General features: G+C 40.4%; 3 protein-coding genes across 8 annotated transcripts in view; 1 reads left to right on the forward strand and 2 right to left on the reverse strand.

The window, feature by feature from the left end:
- Positions 1–5,642, reverse strand: LOC122822528 (germ cell-specific gene 1-like protein). The gene is made up of 5 exons (XM_044101272.1): positions 5,175–5,642; positions 2,657–2,704; positions 1,618–1,770; positions 494–605; positions 1–307 (listed from the first exon to the last, which is right to left on the reverse strand). The coding sequence occupies exons 1-5, from the start codon at positions 5,476–5,478 to the stop codon at positions 1–3; spliced, it is 924 nt and encodes a 307-aa protein (XP_043957207.1). The 5' UTR covers positions 5,479–5,642.
- Positions 1,597–15,465, forward strand: rcvrna (recoverin a). 3 transcript variants are annotated; one of them, XM_044101276.1, is made up of 6 exons: positions 1,597–1,732; positions 10,222–10,371; positions 11,350–11,851; positions 12,002–12,113; positions 12,198–13,345; positions 14,997–15,465. In XM_044101276.1, the coding sequence occupies exons 3-5, from the start codon at positions 11,375–11,377 to the stop codon at positions 12,314–12,316; spliced, it is 708 nt and encodes a 235-aa protein (XP_043957211.1). In that variant the 5' UTR covers positions 1,597–1,732; positions 10,222–10,371; positions 11,350–11,374; the 3' UTR covers positions 12,317–13,345; positions 14,997–15,465. The 3 variants fall into 3 exon arrangements, with proteins under 3 accessions (XP_043957211.1, XP_043957210.1, XP_043957208.1); XM_044101275.1 differs by lacking the exon at positions 1,597–1,732 and having other exon boundaries at positions 9,817–10,371; XM_044101273.1 differs by lacking the exons at positions 1,597–1,732; positions 10,222–10,371 and having other exon boundaries at positions 11,292–11,851.
- gas7a (growth arrest-specific 7a) overlaps positions 13,220–19,181 on the reverse strand; it is an 18,754-nt gene continuing 12,792 nt past the window's right edge. For 3 of the 4 annotated variants that reach the window (XM_044101268.1, XM_044101270.1, XM_044101271.1), the window contains 5 exons: positions 18,777–18,908; positions 17,694–17,817; positions 17,116–17,195; positions 16,797–16,895; positions 15,958–16,197 (listed from right to left, as the gene is read on the reverse strand). In XM_044101268.1, coding sequence (XP_043957203.1) covers positions 16,084–16,197; positions 16,797–16,895; positions 17,116–17,195; positions 17,694–17,817; positions 18,777–18,908 — 549 coding nt within the window. In that variant the 3' untranslated portion in view covers positions 15,958–16,083. Of the gene's footprint in view, positions 16,198–16,796; positions 16,896–17,115; positions 17,196–17,693; positions 17,818–18,776; positions 18,909–19,181 lie in introns of all 4 variants that reach the window. The other variant, XM_044101267.1, reaches the window with a different exon arrangement.

Genomic DNA, 19,181 nt, shown 5'->3' on the forward strand with positions numbered 1-19,181 from the left:
TCAGCAGTACGCCTCCACCTGCTGCTCCGGCGGATGCTCCACCTCCTCAAACACGTACGGCGCTCCGGTGGAGGGCTTGTGGCCGTTTACCAGCGGTTCTGGCAGAACCTCCAGGTCAGCCGGAGCTGCAGTCAGGTACATGTTCCACACCTGCTCAGGCAGACCCAGCTCCATCATCTTCTGCTTGATCAGCAGGTTCTTCTCGATGTTGTGCCGCTTGTATTTAAACTCGATGATGGTCTTGGTGTATCTGTTCAGGGTTGTGACTGCTGAGCCCATGCAGGTGCCAAACGAGCACCAGGCTAAGCTGCAAAGAGCCAAACACAGAGTCACACTGGCTGTACAGTTACTCAGTTTACATACAGTGCAGCTGTTTAGTTCTGATCAAGTTCAGTTAATCTTTTTTCACAACTCAAAACTGAATCTCAACTCGTTTCTTTCTTTATGAAATTAGATTCTGTTTGGACTTTTAAGATATTGACAAAGTTCTTACGCATAAGACCAGCTGTAGTCCCAAGTCTTGGGCCTCCAGTCTTCAGGTCCCATAGAGACGGACAGATGGAATATGGTGGTGAACATCATGTGGGCGACCATCCCACAAAGGCCTGTGAGCAGAGCAGAGGTCAAAACGCTCCCATGTTTTAAAGGCAGTTAACACCAGCTGCAGTTTTTACAGTGTTTAGACAGTTTTAAAATCTCATTTCTAGAGTCTCTGGTTGGTTTCAGCATCTATTAGGGCAGAGAATGAAGGAAGGAGAAACAGCCGTACACATTTACAGACAGATTAAAACTACATTTTATTTATTTATGTAGCTTTTAGTCAAACCAGGAAGTCATGAATAATGAATCAGAGCCGCCTCGTTCTGACTCAGTGTCTCTGCAGCAGCTTTTTCTGGGATTAACACAGAACAACGGGGGGGGGGGGGGGTCCTCCGGGCGGATCTGGGAACAGCCCAAAGCGTTGCCCCGGTTCCAATCGGATTACTCCACAAACCAGCAAATCCTCCGAGGCAGCGAGTGGCCGCAGATCAGGCAGCTGCTCTGATGCTTGACTGCAGCGTTCGGCACATTCAGCCTGGCTGCTGCAGCTGCTGCTGCTGCTGTAGCTGCTGCTGCAGCTGCTGCTGTAACTGCTGCTGTAGCTGCTGCTGCTGCTGCTGCTGTAGCTGCTGCTGCTGCTGCTGCTGTAGCTGCTGCTGCTGCTGCTGCTGTAGCTGCTGCTGCTGCAGCTGCTGCACAGATGTTTCTCAAATTGACACGTTTCAAACTGCACCGACACACACATCAGGAAAATGTGTGTTTGTTTACAGCAGAATAAAAGCTGGTAAATCTGAGCCACGTCTGCTGGACCCAGTCAGAGACGTTGAGCTTTTCTTCTGCCTTCGCCGCAGCGTCTCTTTGAATCCAGTTCAGTTAGAAAGTCTCAACGCTGAAGGTCCAGTCGGGCCGATCCGGCCCCGTCTCTACCTGTTCAGTCTGAAACGTGTCAGTTTGAGAAACTGCTTAACAAATGTGAATGTTCATCTATGCATTGTTGAACACATTTGTAAATTATGTTGCACATTTACAAATCTCTCTGTTTTTGAGCCTGATGTAGCTCCATAGTTGTGCTGTTACCTGAGAGGGCGGTGCACATGGCGGCGAAGGCACTGAGTTTCAGCTTGTTCATGACGCCGAAGCAGCGGCTCTGCTCCAGAACCATCAGAACCCCGCCCACCAAGAGCAGCGCCAGGTACAGGCTCTCTGCAACCACACACAGCCACAGCACACCTGGACAGGGCAGAGGTCAGAGGTCAGCTTCATGGTCACGCTGACAGACAGCACATCTGGATCAATTTGCACTCCAATAATCAGCATCAGGACAAAAACCGATAATAAAACTGAAGGAAATAATTAACGGAGCTTCAAGTTATTTCAATAATTCAGTTAAAAAATCAAATGCTGTAATAATTCCTGACTCTTTGCATGAGGAAGGTATCAACAGGGCTGGTCACTCTGCTGCACATGCATATTCACAGAATGTTGAGTGGAAGGAAAAAGTGTGTGGAACCACATGAACAGACAGCAGGGAGCATTGTGGGTAGGAACGTCAGCTATAATTTTCCATGAATAATTTTGAGTTTCATTATTTAGTTGTTTTATCCAAACTTCTTTATTCTCATAAATTTTTAGTTTTTATGGAAATCTGTCATCACATCAGAGGTGTCCAAACTTTATTCATGTAAAGTCCTAAAGCTGAAAGTCATCATGCGACACAATAAACACTATAATTTTATAGTGACATCATTTATTTTCTTATCATTCCAACAATAAATTTGAGTTTTTAATGACAAACAAATGAGCGATGGGATCCGTAAATATGGAAATTATTGAATATTTGAAACATGAAAACTGTTTAAAGATTTTCACACAATGTTTGGGTCAATAAGTTTCATATTTTCCTAAATAGAAAAAGAAATAAACATTAACAATCATTTGAAGAGGCCTCACTTTGAACCACCAACACGTGATGCTGAACTTTAAATAGGCCGTTTGGTCTCTGTCTGGGTGAGTTTTATTCTTACAAAGAAATGTCTTTTTTTTCCTGACAATAAACCCAAAATAGGCAATTTATTAAATGGTTTCAAATAAACTTTTAAATCCTAAATTTACCAACCTCTTTGATGTTCTGGTGCAATCTCAGCAAAACTTCGACAATCAAATCCTGTGAAATAAAAGAATAAATACATAAAAAACAAAAACTTTTAGACAAATAATGAATGTAACTTACAATGTTTTATATATTTAAACATAATGTTTTAATATTATGTTTATATTCAATTTAATAGTAAAATTGTGTCTAAATTTTCAGAAAAAATTTACATAAGTTTTTCATAAATGTAATTCTAAGAAAATCTGTACAGACGCGACTTTTACATATTTTTCTTTAATAAAATGGAGAAAAGCTTTGAAAACCAAAAAGGTGCTTCATGAAAAATGAATGATTGTGGAGGAAGGAAATAATCTGCTTCTTCAGTTTATTTCCTTCCCAAACTGGAAATAAAAGAAGAAAAATAGAAAGTAAAGTTGAAAAGTGAAAATCCTCGTTGAGCTGAAAGGAGCCTGAAGCTGCTGCAGCACCTGCTGCAGCACCTGCTGCAGCTGCTGCAGCAGGTGCTGCAGCTCTGAGGACGACGTTCCTGAGAGCAACAAGTTCTGGAACTGCTGCCAGAGGTGAAAGGTCAAAGGTTTAGTTCCAATCATTTCAATGCATCTTCAGTCAGAAGCTTCTTCAGAACCACTGTTACACTGACCTCTACAGGAGAGCCTTCCAGCCATCTTTGCTTCATTAATGAAGGATTTTTGAATTGAACTGATTCTTAGTGATAATTATCATTTTAAATCTCATTTCCAGAACAAACCTAAACAAACTTTTCTTCTTTTATGTTTTCACTTGTCTGATAAATTATTACTTCCTACTACGTATATTTGGTACATTTTATATTTTTATATATTTTGTGTTGGCATTTTTTACCCTAAAGAAGCTCAAACCAACCAGAAACAACTGATGGTGTTTAGTTTGAACATCACAAATCTAATTCATCATCTATAATATTAAATTCCTTCTTGCTCAAATATATTTCCGTTTTCCTTTAATAAATTCTAGTATATTAATTAACTAATTCATTTACTGTAAAAACATTTTCTGTCTGTTTATCTTGTGGATGGTTTCCTGGAGGAAATCTGATTCAGATTTGATTTTTCATCCTGCACTCGTTTTCTGTTCTTTCATTTTTTCTGTTATTTTGCTCTTTTTGCTGCCTGCATGCTGTCATTCCTTCAGCTACAAGTAAATTAATGCAAATATAACAAATAAAGTTCTGGCTTGAAATAATCTGCTACAGCTGTTTAATAAAGCAGCTGGAGAACAAACTCAGCTAAAGCCAGTTTTCTAAATTTTCCCACAGAGACGTAGACAGAAAATCCTGTAACAGATCATTAAACCAGTTAAACCAGTTAAACCTCTGTAACTGGTTCAAATAAAATGATTCAGATGCAGTTTTGATTTTTAAGTTGCATTTTAATGCAGATGGAAACAGGAAAACCGATCAGTTCCAACCTAAAACCACTTCTAGAAATCAATACAGTAAATTTAGTTTAGGATCATCAATAAAAATAGTTTCTGATAAAAGAAAACATTTGATTTTGCAACAATTGACTGACTTAGCAGCAACCTTTGCAGCATCATGAGGCCTTTGTGACCAGGTGATTGCATCAAGTCAATCTGCTCACATGTGGTGACATTTTAGCAGCTGACCTCACTGAACCATCAGCTTTGCAGCAATGCCTCCTCTTAAACTAGCATGTTGCAGTAGAAAGCAAATGCTTGTACTCATTAACTAACTTTGCAGCAAAGCTCTCTTGCAGCAACAGTCAGCAGTTGATTCCACCAGTTCATGAAGTTTGAAACAATCCTTTCATTTTTCTCTGTTGCTTACTTTTGTATTTTTGTTCATTGAGTTTGAAATGTTGATCATTTTGTTCAGTCAGCAGTTTAATTTGTTCTTTATGACCCAAACAGGAGCAGAGAGCTGATGGTCGTTTACAGCCCCATTAGGGTTAGGGTTAGGGCAGCTAATGCAGCGGGCAGCTCTGAAACGGGTCAAAGGTCAGCTGGAGCTGAGAAAGGAAGCAACATGATCCATAACATATTCCAGGATTTCTTTACCAGAGTGACAGAAAACATCAACCTGTCAGTGGTTAATGAATAACCTTCAGTGCTTCAGCACCAACATATGTTATGGATTATGATGCTGCAGCATCATCGTACCGTTCATATCCACAGCATCATCTTACCGTTCATATCCACAGCATCATCATACCGTTCATATCCACAGCATCATCGTACTGTTCATATCCACAGCATCATCGTACCGTTCATATCCACAGCATCATCGTACCGTTCATATCCACAGCATCATCTTACCGTTCATATTCACAGCATCATCATACCGTTCATATCCACAGCATCATCATACCGTTCATATCCACAGCATCATCGTACCGTTCATATCCACAGCATCATCTTACTGTTCATATCCACAGCATCATCTTACCGTTCATATTCACAGCATCATCATACCGTTCATATCCACAGCATCATCTTACCGTTCATATCCACAGCATCATCTTACCGTTCATATCCACAGCTTGCTCGCAGGAGTAAAATATCCCAGTGTGGAACTTCCTGAGGATGAACTTCTCCTCTCCCGTCTCGAAGATGTACTGCACCTGCCGGCTGTCGTTGAGGTTGGAGCTGTTGAAGCGGATGCAGTACATCTGCTTCATCTTGACCGGCGGCCCGGAGCAGAAGGGCTTGGCCACCTTCCTAGTCCCCTCGCACCAGTAGCTGGTGGTCACCGCCGACACGGCGAACGCCAAAGCCACAAAGTTGAGAGTGATTGCCAGGGAAGCTCGCCGGCCGCGCTCCAGCCTCATGGTCCAGGCCAGAGAGATGAAATGAAAAGGCGACTAATCCTGGCTTTCAATATGTAGCCACAGTGTTTTGCTTCCCAGCAGAGATGTCAAATCTTCATAATCTTGTTGCGTTTGGGGCTCCTTGGGTGAGACAGCAGAGCGTCCCTCTGCCAGCTCGCTGCTTGTTCTGCATCTCTTCACCTCGGCTCCACAGGAACAACACAAACCCATTTTCTGTCTCTGAACATTTAAACTCTCGGCCCCTTCAGCTTCGACTCAAACCTGTGGCTCCGCCCCTCCAGCAGATCTCATCATGCAATGTTCTCCATTACAAATGGCAAATTATGCTGCAAACTTCCTTTGAGCTGAGATTATAATCCACAGCAAGACTCTGGCTGCTTCCGTTCTCCCAGCGTTTCAAACCGATTGCAGCCAGAGGCAGCAGATCAGGAGCCGGTTTAACTTTGACCAGTGACATAATGTGGGCAGTCTCTTATGGAAATCCATCCAGAATATGTGTGTCTGTGTGTGTGTGTGTGTGTGTGTGTGTGTGTGTGTGTGTGTGTGTGTGTGTGTGTGTGTGTGTGGGCATTTGTTTCTAATACCTTGTAAGACCCACGCATGTTTGCGCAGCTATCTTTGTGGGGACTTTCCATTGACTTCCATTCATTTCTACAGCCAACCAGTTGACTTAACCTTACCATTGGTCTTCATCCTAAACCTAACCATCCCAGTTTAAACCTCAGTCCAACTCTCTCCCTCTCTCTCTTTCTCTCCCTCCTCTTCTTACTAAACTCAGTACATAACAAGACACTCTCAGCTCTACTTGGGCCCACCCAACTGAGCATTGCACTCAGAGGAATCTGCCAGTCAGAATCCAACGTCTTACACACCACATACAAGCCAAAAGGTTGAACTAAAAGGCAACTGTAAGCACATGCACCCCCACTAGGTAGCACCCCGTGGCCCAAGACAGTTGTATGATCTCGAGTGAGCGTGCACTACCTTAGGAGGACCACTATGGGCCGGAACCAATCGTGGTGAAAACTCTAACATCTAACCATTACATCCAACCAAAACCCAATTCACACCTTAGTCCTAAATCTGACCCCTGACCCAGAAACAGTGATTCCCCTTGTGGGAACCGGGCTTCAGTCCCCACAAAGAGCAGTGTGTGTGTGTGTATTTACGGTGTGTGTGTTTACGGTGTGTGTGTTTACAGTGTGTGTGTTTACGGTGTGTGTGTTTACAGTGTGTGTATTTACAGTGTGTGTATTTACGGTGTGTGTGTTTACAGTGTGTGTGTGTGTGTGTGTGTACAGTGTGTGTGTGTTTACAGTGTGTGTGTTTACAGTGTGTGTGTGTTTACAGTGTGTGTGTGTGTGTTTATGCTGTGTGTGTGTGTGTTTATGCTGTGTGTGTTTACAGTGTGTGTGTGTGTGTGTGCGTGTGTGTGTGTATGTGTGTGTGTGTGTGTGGGTGTGTGTGTGTGTGTGGGTGTGTGTGTGTGTGTGGGTGTGTGTGTGTGTGTGTGTGTGTGTGTGGAGGGTTAATCTTCCATTTTTGTCCCAATAGTTGAAAAGTTAAACTCTGATTCTATGGAAAAACTGCAGAATCAGTTTGTTTGTTTGTTGCTGCAGAGCCAAACCTTCAGCTCTGATATGATCCAGAGTTGGTAATGATTCTGACATCTGGTTGTTATTAACTGTATTATTTTAATCCTGTCTTACATCACCAGTAATTACCTTGGTTACAACATTATTTGTTTCTTCGTTAACATTTTCTGTATCTGACTGATAAGATGCATTATGAGCATCAATAATTTTAACATTAACACTCTTTATTTCAATAAACCAAAATGCAGTAAAAACTTTAACTTCATTAAATAGTAACAATAAAGCTGATGACAGCAGTAATTATTTTAAATAAGCTTCATTTTGTTCAGTCATTCTGTAACTTCATGGCTGAGATCCACGATAATTCCTTTATTCCAAACTCTTTCCAAAACTCATATTTATGTTTTCATTTCTGAGAACAGGAGCAGAAGACAGTCTGACTCTCTGTGCGTGCGCAACTTGAAGTATCTGAGCAATTCGCCTGAAAATAAAGAGATTATTGCGACCCTCTGCAGCCATGTCATAAAGGATAGAAACACAGGATGAGTGAGTCCAGCATGTGATGAGGCAGTAAGCCGCCCGCATGTTGCATAATCAAACTACCTGACAGATGCAACCACTGGATGAAACATTTTACCTTTTGGTAAACGATGCTCATGTCTAAACTGAACCATTATGTAAAATTCATCATGATATTTACAGATTAAACAACGGCTTCACTTTTCCTGGAATGGTTTTGCAGGAGCAGGTGTGGACAGTCAGAAAATAATTTATTAACAAAAGCTGAAGCAAGAATAAGATGACAACAAAAAATAATACAACATCCATAAAACAAAGAACAGCAACGGAAAATAACCGAGATTAAAAGACAAGAAACCAGAGGAGCTAATCCAGGAGAAGTGGAAGCAGCAGAAGGAAAATCACAAAACATAATCTCAGATTAACGGAAATACTAAACAAAAAGAAACAATAATCCCAGGAAACAAGCAGAATCATAATAAATGAATAAACACAAAGAAGAAACTAAAAAGCCAAGATTAATGCAAATAAACAGAAAATAAAAACGAAAGGCAGGATGCTGACATCAGCAGAAAATATGATCACATCCAGAGATTTGATTTAAAATCATTAGAAACAAAATGTTTCACATCAGAAGTGAAACAAATATCTCACAACATATTCATATGAAAACAGCATAAGTCTCAGTGTTACATACATTCTATTAAAAATAGTATGTAAAAAAAGATTAATAACCTGAATAATCAGTGGAAAAATCTTTATTAGCTTTACAGTAACAGATCCTGATGAGATAATCAGTTTTATGCAGCAGACATGAAGTTCCATCTCAGAAATGAGAAAATTAAAAACGATACTCAGCTACACATTCCTGGACCGGATTTTAATCATTTATATACAAAGGAGTTTAATAATTTTAAAAATTGCACAGCATTTATGTTAAAATTTGCTGTTTACAGTATTTTACCTTTTATTCTATTATCTCTGTGTGACGCGACATGAAATCACTTGTCTTACAAAGGAATTCTATTATCTCTGTGTGACGCGACATGAAATCACTTGTCTGTCAACTGAACTGAACTAAACTGAAATGAACTAACTGAACTGAACTAACGGAACTGAACTGAACTAACTGAACTGAACTAAACTGAAATGAACTAACTGAACTGAACTAACGGAACTGAACTGAACTAACTGAACTGAACTAAACTGAAATGAACTAACTGAACTGAACTGAACTGAACTAACTGAACTGAAATGAACTAACTGAACTGAACTGAACTAACGGAACTGAACTGAAATGAACTAACTGAACTGAACTAACTGAACTGAACTGAACTAACTGAACTGAACTAACTGAACTGAACTAACTGAACTGAACTAACTGAACTGAACTAACTGACTGAACTAACTGAACTGAACTAACTGAACTGAAATGAACTAACTAAACTGAACTGAACTGAACTAACTGAACTGAACTAACTGAACTGAACTAAACTGAAATGAACTAACTGAACTGAACTAACGGAACTGAACTGAACTAACTGAAATAACTGAACTGAACTAACTGAACTGAACTGAACTAACGGAACTGAACTGAACTAACTGAACTGAACTAACGGAACTGAACTGAACTAACTGAACTGAACTAACTGAACTGAACTAACTGAACTGAACTAACTGAACTGAAATGAACTAACTGAACTGAACTGAACTGAACTAACTGAACTGAACTAACGGAACTGAACTGAAATGAACTAACTGAACTGAACTAACTGAACTGAACTAACGGAACTGAACTGAACTAACTGAACTGAACTAACTGAACTGAACTAAACTGAACTGAACTAACTGAACTGAACTAACGGAACTGAACTAACTGAACTGAACTAACTGACTGAACTAACTGAACTGAACAAACTGAACTGAACTAACTGACTGAACTAACTGAACTGAAATGAACTAACTAAACTGAAATGAACTAACTGAACTGAACTGAACTGAAATGAACTAACTGAACTGAACTAACTGAACTGAAATGAACTAACTAAACTGAACTGAACTAACTGAACTGAACTGAACTAACGGAACTGAACTGAACTAACTGAACTGAACTAACTGAACTGAACTAACTGAACTGAACTGAACTGAACTGAACTGAACTGAACTAACTGACCTCTCAGCTACATGGTCAGCATGTTTGCTTGTCTTTCCTTTATTAATTTGAACTCCAGGAGGTTTTGGCTCTAATTCCACATTATAGAACAAAAGTGTCAATAATTATTAGTGATGAAGTAAAAAAAAAGATTTGGATGTTTCAGGCCGTCAGTGTCAGATTATTCTGATGGAATAAAAGATTCATTTATTTTAGGGATTTGACAAAGCTTTAAAAATGCCACCAATAAGGCTGGAGGCATTCTGAGCAGAATATTGGTAAACTGGGTCATATCATTTAATAAATAGCTCTGAATGTTCCTTCTGCATGTTTTCCTCTGTAAATCATTTCAGACCTTATTCTCAAATCTTTCTGTCTGGCTGTAATCTCTCGTCCTCGTCCAGAATGCTTTCATGTTCTTCTGTTTTCTTGTTTCTTTAATTGCCTCCACTTGCTGCGGTTTTGGTGCCGCTGCAGCAGATGGCTTTGCAATCTGGCCCCAGATTATTACAATGGAGACGTGGATAATCTCATCACATTGTGGGCGAGCGGCGGACGCTGACCTCGGCTGCTTTGGGTCAGAACCTCGCTGCTCCGCTGACATCCTGCTCCAGGATCAAACTGCAGGTACGACTCAGAAAACCGTCTCACCTCCTGTCAGCGCGGAGAAACTTTCCCTTAACATTTGGTTCCTAAGCTTGTGTCTTTATTTCAGGACGAGATGTAAAGTTTGGATGATGAACCAGTTTCAGGAATGAGACAAAGAAGAAAAACAACATTTTTACTTTATCTGCAAGAAAACAAAAACAACCAAATATAACAAGTCAAAAAAAGACAACCACATTTTATACAGGGAAATAAAATAATACTTTGTTTCTCCTGACAATGTATTTTGATGAATCACAAAGATGAGTAATCATAAAATATTCAGATTGAATTTAATCGTTTATTATTTTTATTCCTTGTGCTTCTGATTCGGACCAACTGATTCTGTAAATAAAGCTAAATATTTCTGACTGCAGGTATTATTTTCTGGAGTTTGGAAATCCCTGCTCCTTATTAAAACAGACTGTGACTATATTCTGTAGAGAGTTATGAAATGAAACATCCCCTGATGATTTGGCTCCTTTTGGACCCAAATCACCGTAAAAAAAAAAAAAACGACCAAAACTACAAAAACAAAAAGCTGAAGAAACAGCAGACATTGACAAGCAAAGGGAAGCAGCCGGCTTGAAGTAACAGAGGAAATAGATTTTTTCTGAGACAAAATCTGCAGTTTTTGATTAGCAGACAACTCTATGACAATTATTGACTTTCAAAATAAAACAAGAAATTAAGAAAATAAAATACAGAAACATTCAAGATGAAGGGACCAGATTCAAACCAGAAAAATACATTTAAATACTATAATAAAATGTTAAAGCAGAATTAACTTTTCAAATTGAAAATTCAGAATGGTGTTTTAAGTATAATATATATACATATATACATACATATATATATATATATATGTATATATATATATATATATATGCATCGTACGGCGGTGTGAATGTGTCTCCCAGTGAAGGTGTCATAACGCTGTGACGTGTTTATCCTCTTTAGGACAGCTGTCTGGATTTAGATAGTGATGACCATAATCTCATTTGGCAGCCAAGCAGAGAAACTCGGAGCTCTGCACACGTTTAGCCCTCAAACGGAGGAAAGGAGGAAGATCTGCAGCAGGATGGGGAACACCAAGAGCAGCGCCTTGTCCAAGGAGCTCCTGGAGGAACTCAAGTCCAACACCAAGTACTCCGAGGCGGAGCTGTGCACCTGGTACCAGTCCTTCCTGAAGGAGTGTCCCGGCGGGAAGATCACCAAGGAGCAGTTCGAAGGAATCTACGCCAGCTTCTTCCCGGGCGCCGACCCCACAGCGTACGCACGCCACGTTTTCAGGAGCTTCGACACCAACGCAGACGGCACCCTGGACTTTAAGGAGTACATCGTCGCTCTGCACCTCACCTCTGGAGGAAAGACTCTGCAGAAGCTGGAGTGGGCCTTCGCCTTGTACGACGTGGACGGCAATGGAACCATCAGCAAGAACGAGATCCAAGAGATCGTTAGGGTACTGAAGTCGCTTATTGTCTCAGTTCAACCTTTAAAGCTGTGGATCAACTTGTATCTGACAGGCTGGAAATAGCAACTATCTCCTGATCTTTTTAAGGTCAAAGTTCAGATTAACCGATTGAAAACGTCCTGTGGTTTTCTCCTGCAGTCGATATTCAACATGATCCCAGCAGACGACCAGACAAAACTCCCCGAAGACGAAAACACTCCAGAGAAGAGAGCTGAAAAAATCTGGGCATTTTTCGGAAAGAAGGAAAACGGTACACTTCATTAAATCATTTCACTCTGCAGCAGCTTTTAGCGTTAGAAAATCATCTGAGACAGACATGTTGTTTCCTTTGCAGATAAAATCACGGAGGGCGAATTCATCCAGGGAGTGATGGATAACAAGGACATCCTGCGCTTGATACAATACGACGAGCCTCAGAGGATCAAAGACAAGCTGAAAGAAAAGAAGCAATAATTCAGGAGCTAACGTTGAGATTTAAGACTGTTAATCTATTTTTCTTTACCGTTTTAATTTGCCTGTTTGAACTGTGTATCTTCTTCTGTGAACTCTGTTCTGGTTACCAGCTAAACCAACGAATTAATCACCTGGTGATAGTAACCAAACCTACAGCTTCAGATTAGCTAACGGCTAATTAATACGGGACAGCCTTTAAATCCTGTTAGAGCTTTTATATGAAAACTTGTACAAACTTTGCAGTTTGTGATGTTATTAAAAGTGATTACCTTTGTGTATTTGATATCTCACCCAGTTTAGTTGTCTGCCTGCCATAATGCCTCCAGCTAATTATCGTTAGCGATCGGAGGGCTGCGTGTTTTTTCACACTTTGGTTCATTCATTAGCCTAATTGTGAAAAAGTCAGAACTAGAGCTTCTTATGTGGGGAATTAGGCTCAAGTTAACAGTCCGCCTGCATCAACCAATCCTATTAAAAGCTGAAGGTCAATTGAGACACTCACGTATTAGCATGTGTGCTAAGAGATAATAGGGGCTTGACACAGGGTCAATACTTTGCTTGAATATGTATAATTTATACCTATTTCTAACGGCCCAATTCATTTCTGTCTGAGAAATTCATTTATTTATTTGCAATTTATCTAATAGAAACAAGTTAGAAAAAATATTAGCAGAAATCTGTCAACAGCAATAATTAATGTTCTAAAAATGTTTGCCTTTGAGTGTCAGAAATAAATGTTCAGCCATTTGGATCTATGGAGAATGTTGCAGTTTTTGCTCGGATTTGAATTTGAATAAAAACAACTTTTTCAGGCTCCGCCCCCTCCCACTCTGCTGAGCGGTAGTTACCATGGCAATTATAAACTTGTTACTTTTTTAAGCAGTGAGGGACTGATTGGTTGTTCATTTATTGCTGAATCGAGCAAAGTACATTTTGAGAGTTTATTTTTTGGAAATGAAAGCCACATACAACTCAGAGGATTTGGATGGTGTTGAATTCATTTCAGTCAAGAAAGGCAGCAAAACGCAGGTCAGGATCACAGCTCCAAACTGGAAATACTTGTGACAAACTCTAAAACACTTAGTACTTCCGATTTTAAAAGCTCAAATATATCCTGACATGTAGTAGTATGTGAAGTGGAAACACACAAAAACAGAGTAATATCTACAGATTTCCTTAAAGTGTAACAACCCCGCTGTGAAAGCTTCGCCTGCCCCTACAACTATAAAAATATTCCAGAAAAGTGGGCGGAGTCGATAGAGCCTTTGCGCATGACGTCACGCTCCCCAGAACTCCGCCATGACAGATGTTAAAACTATCTTTCCTTCAAAGCTAGTACAATAGTTGATTTCAGTTTAAAAATGGTCACAAGATGTTGCGCCGTCAGCTACACAAACAAACTTGTCATTTTATTTTATAACCTTTAATGAGGAAGGATATGGTGGCGATGGATGGATCACAGTGACCGTTAGCCCTCGGTGTAACCGCGGGTTCGCAGCGAATATTTTTTACAGGGTAAGAAGACAAACGTTCATATACTTTATGAGTAAGTATGATTAAAATATCAAATATAAGGAGAAGGTACATCTAACCATCATGGAGACGATGCTGCACCGCCATGTGTGGCTTGAATTCAGGCGTCAGGAGGGAGGAAGTACCGTAAGCTAGCTGTTAGCAACTTTTGAAAGTCCCGCCATCTATGAGCCCCAACCAGGTGAGTTACAATCACAGACAAATTACTTCGACTCGAACAAGGAGGAGCCATGAATAAACTGGCAAAAACAATTTGAGGAAACCAATTTCAGTCGCTCGCCTCAATAGTCCCGTCCGTCACTCCGACGTCCGTCATGGCTCCTCAAACGATTAAGTGACGTAGTTGCATTTCAGTGAGGGGCGTGGCCAGGTGTGGGGCCGACCGGGGATGTGTTCAGGACGAAAGATGCCGTTTGCTAACTCATAAACTTTGTTACAATATTTATCAAAAAACAACGAATGACAAACCTATTGAACTACATTTCAAAAATAATTTCTGATTTCCATTGGTTAATTTTAAGTTATTTTTTCTGTCTTTCAGGTTATTTCCAACAGTTTTCTCCATGTTTGTATCCAGATATTTCTAATACAGTATCTAATGTCAAGAACACAGGAAACAATAAAGTTATGGTTGGCTACAAGAGATGTACTGCACCTGTTGTCCTTGCAAACAGCATATAATTTCATTTAGAAATTCATCTTTCCACTGATGGAACATTTCTACAATCCTGACTTCCCTGTAGCGTTACGTAATGACACTGCACCGTTTAATTTTCAGAGGAGATTTATTTTGTACACTGCATTCCTCGGTTCACGATCGGGACAGAGGTCACGTATGATCAAAACATTCTGAAAACACGGAATTTAATGTAAACAGTCACCACACAGGCCAGTTAGGTCAACCGTTACGTCATCATCAAACTCCTATCAGGAACATTTAGTTGGAACACAACAACATTTAGTGCACAACACCGACGCACGACGATGAAACCTCTACAACAAATACACTACCGAAGCCTGCACATGTAGCCAGGTGGGATGAAAACAGGATCGTTTTCCTCTTCTTCACAAAACTAAGAATAAAAATGTATACTTAAAACATTAGTTTACATTTATCTTTCATCAAAATATTTTTTGTGCTTTGCAGCTGAATTAAAAGAGCAAATAAACCGAAGACAGAGAGACCAGAGGAAATGTGAAGACAGAGAAATGCACACGTGAACACTGACTCTTCATGCAGACGGGGATCTGATGGGCTTCGTCTGGCTTGGTGCTGCAACTGGATCCACCCAATCTAGAAATGCATAATCGAATCATCTGTTAATCAGCACACAAATTGATCAATGTTGCTTTCTGCTGCTGAACACCACCGTAAAATATTCCCTGCATGTTTACCAAAAATAAACAACGTTGTAGAGTGTAAACACCTCGCCTGCCTGAACGTCTGCAGATCTGTCAAAACGTTTCACAGCAAAATACATCTAACCAGTATCTACAAATGTACACTGATGCAGAGAATATATCAAGGACATTCCAGGTATAGAAACTGAGAGGCACTAAAAGGTGTTTCGTGTAACTTGGACCACCTTTTCCCGCAGACTGGATCCCAATCGGACCCGGGCCTGAATTTGATGTTGGGAGTTGAATTTCCGTTCCAAACGCTGGACGCTCTGAACATGTGAGGAGGCTGAACGTTTCTGTTGCAGAAAGAGCCTAAATTAAAAACACAGATCACCTTGTGCAAATTCAATGGGCAACATCAAAACCACCATCATGGAGGGTTGAACATGCATCCCCACCGAAATGAACCAGGAAGAAATATCAAAATATATTCATCATCATACCTCAGTCAGTTTCAGAATCTGTATCCAAAATAAAGTTAACGTCCACAATAAGACTGTAGCTCTCCTTTCTTTTGGTTAGCACAAAATGGAAACAAGTTGACTGAAGCTAAATTTAAGCTTTTAAAGAACATAGATTTTTTTCATATATATATAATTTACAACAGGTAAACAGCAGAGTACGCTATATGGCATTCAGTAAGCTAACGCTTTAATGACGGGTGAGGTTTAGGAGGAACATGCTGGTTCTTTGATCCGTTTGTTTTCCAGGACTGCGTTCGATCTTCCCTCGTTGTGATTAATGTCAGAGCTCAGCAGGCTGCACATGCACCGTCCGCCAACCGGGCCGCTCTCAGACCTCCCCGGACCCGGTGACCCTGAGGGCATCCGGGTCTAAATGTCCAGGTCCACAGGCCGAACCTCGCCGGTTTTGTTCTCTTTCACCCACAGCTCCCTGTCTTTGGCTGGATCCATGCTCTGCAGCAGCTGGTCCACCGGCTCCACCGTCTGGAAACAAAACAGCCGTCATGCAGCTTCCTAACAGCTCAGCCTGAACCCAGTGGAGAGACGGACAGGAACTGCTACGGCCTCATGACTGGGGAGGAAGATCCTCCAGACTCTTAGATGGACTTTGCCCAGCCATCTTCTCAGGACCTGTTCCACTTCTTGACTGTACTTTGTCCTTCCACTCAACTTTCCACTGGCAACTGATTTGTGTGCATTGCTATGATCCTAAACAATAAACATCTTTTTATAATCTCATTGTTTAGATGTTTAGATCTTCCTGACTGATTTGTCACAGGTGAGATTGATTTATTTTTGAACATTAATTAGTTTAATGTTGTATAACCAGGCTGCCACTGACTGAGTTTCCAAAGAGCTTCTTCTGAGGATTCATGACTGTAAAAATGATCAATATTTGGTGAGCAGATTTTAAGGAAATTGATAAAATTTCTACAAACTAAGCTAAACATTTCTAATTTTCAGATACAGAATGAAGAGCAGAAAACAGTCACCTGAAAGTATTTGTTACAAATAAGCTTAAAAAAGGAAACACAAACAATAAAGACAAAGTGTTTAAAATGGAAGTAGGAGAAAGGACGCACGCTCTGGTTGAACATGTCCGTTTCGTGCCGCAGGGTGGTGTACTGACGCAGGTGCTGCTGAACCCATTCGACCCGCTCCACCTCCAGCTTCTCCAGCTCCTGCAGAGGAAACGTCACGATCAGAACCACCGAGAAAAACGGCGAAACATTCACAAAATGATCCACTGGCAGACTGAGCAAGTCATGGCATCGTTTCCTCTGAGTAACCATGGAAACGACTTAATCAGTGGCTCGAAGTTTCACTCACGTTAATGAGTGAAGATTAGATGTTTGTAATGAAAACAGGAGAAATGTTTTGAACCAGGAAGTGACACGTTACCATGCTGGTTGTGACCATTTCCTCAAACCACTTGGACTGAGTCTGATTGTAGAGATCCAGGCATCGCATCAGATCATCTCCTGTCAACGATCAGACAGAAACACAAGCTCAGATTTAAAAACTGATAACTTGTTTATATCTACACTGTTTCCCTTTTGTCTGTAATGCCTGTAATAACCACCAGGGGGCATCATGAAATCACTTCTCAAAAGGCTGCAGCCAGTTAAATTTAACATAAAGAGCCCAGGTCAACTTTCTAACATTTCTATTGAAAGGTTGAATCAAAACATCAAACATGTGATCATTTCTCTATCCTCCATTAAATCTGTTGTAAAAATGTGATTTATTTAAATTTTACATATTACTCCAAACTTCAGCTTTGCACTAAATTTCTGACAATCAGGTGAAAGAGGCAGAGAGTGAAAACAGAAACGTTACTGATGTTTATGGAAACTGGTTTAGTTCAGGTGAATTCACAGGAAGACATTTCTGATGAAAATATCAAACCGTGAAGGGATTTATTTCCTTTACCACAACAGATTGATTCAGAAATTGACAAACAACCTTTGACCTCTGACCTGCTTGTGTGGATTTCCGTCTCGCCTTTTTTATGTCCTCCTCTGTCTTGTTGCTGAGTTTGACCTCCAGCTGCTGCGTCTTCACCTCCAGATCCTTCTGCCGGTCTGCCAGGGCTTTACGAGCCTGTAACACACGCACACGCACACACACACACACACACACACACACACACACACACACACACACACACACACACTCCAGTAGATGAACTCTCAGCTAACGTCTCTGCAGACCCCACACATGCTGGACCCAAACTTATCTCATGGCGGCGCTACAGAGACATTTTCTTCTCCCAGGCTGTCTCGTAGAAATATTCAACACAGTTGGAACGATCAGATTAATCATGAATAACTGATTAGTGAAATAAACGTCAACTACTTCAGTAATTAATTAATCGTTAATTGGTGTATTGAGACTCAAAAACAGATTAAAGAACAACCCAGTCAGAGCTTTAATTAAGCCAAAACTGATGAATAATATTAACATTTTTGCCTAACCTTCCTAGTCTGTAAATATTTTCTAGTTTTAGCTTCACCTGGTTTAAATACTGTAAATAAAATGTTTCTTTCTAAGTGCCTTTTGCATCCAGTTATTAATAAGTTAATCTAGTTAATAATAACAGCTCTACTCTGTATTGTAAAGGTCTGATCTTCTTGAAGTTAGAAGGATTTTTATGATCCAGTTTTGATTAAAAGTTACTGCATTTTAAGCAAAACAATGTTTTTATTTAAAAAAGGAACCAAATTATTTGTTCATTTGCATCTTCTGATGTATTTCTAATTTTGTACACTAGACTGACACCACTAATTCAACCTCAAATATAAAACAAATATACATATTTCACAATTCACCAGTTATTTCTGCAGATTTCCATAAATCTTCAGAAAACTCGGTGAACCTGCCAGACTGAAGGCTTGTTTTTCTCCTGCTGGTTGAAATAACAGCAGGCCATGCGGCTGCCGCCCACCACAACATGCCGTGAAAAACCAAGAGAAAAACAGAAGCAGCTTCCATTCATGGGCTGAATCAGCAGGTGGGAGGAAGACGCAGCGAGCCGACTCGTCTCTCTGCCTCCTGGTTACCTTTTCCACGCCGGCGAAGCGGCTGGCCAGCTGCTTCCTCAGGTCGGCGATGTGGTGGTCGTACTTCTTCAGATCCTTCTTGAAGTTGTCGCCTCTGAACGTCAGCAACGGTTTCTCTACCTCTGTGTGCAGCTGCAGAAACAAAGAATGTTGTATTATTAATATGAGCTTTCTGCCTTGTAAGAAAAGGGAGTCCAAGTCTGATCCTGAATAAACCTCCAATGCATGTTAGAAATTACTCCTCAGATTGGTAATGAAATCACAATAAAACTGATTTATTGTTGCACATTTTAATAGTTTAATGTTGCATTCCAGTCTTTTAAAACAGCTATAAACCTGATTTGATGAGTAATTTAATTCCTGGTTCCTCTATAAATGGGTAAAATCATTTTGAAGCTTTGAACT

Source organism: Gambusia affinis, linkage group LG19, assembly GCF_019740435.1.
Source record: "Gambusia affinis linkage group LG19, SWU_Gaff_1.0, whole genome shotgun sequence".
Taxonomy (NCBI): Eukaryota; Metazoa; Chordata; class Actinopteri; order Cyprinodontiformes; family Poeciliidae; genus Gambusia; species Gambusia affinis.

What these genes read in the sequence shown, in the direction of transcription:
- LOC122822528 (XM_044101272.1), bottom strand. Translation starts at nt 5,478, where the DNA reads ATGAGGCTGGAGCGCGGCCGGCGAGCTTCCCTGGCAATCACTCTCAAC. An exon ending in CATGTGCACCGCCCTCTCAG is followed by an intron (nt 606 to 1,617) that starts GTAACAGCACAA and finishes CTCTGCTCACAG; the next exon opens with GCCTTTGTGGGATGGTCGCC. An exon ending in GACTACAGCTGGTCTTATGC is followed by an intron (nt 308 to 493) that starts GTAAGAACTTTG and finishes GGCTCTTTGCAG; the next exon opens with CTTAGCCTGGTGCTCGTTTG.
- rcvrna (XM_044101276.1), top strand. Translation starts at nt 11,375, where the DNA reads ATGACCATAATCTCATTTGGCAGCCAAGCAGAGAAACTCGGAGCTCTG. An exon ending in AGATCCAAGAGATCGTTAGG is followed by an intron (nt 11,852 to 12,001) that starts GTACTGAAGTCG and finishes TTTCTCCTGCAG; the next exon opens with TCGATATTCAACATGATCCC. An exon ending in TTTCGGAAAGAAGGAAAACG is followed by an intron (nt 12,114 to 12,197) that starts GTACACTTCATT and finishes TTTCCTTTGCAG; the next exon opens with ATAAAATCACGGAGGGCGAA.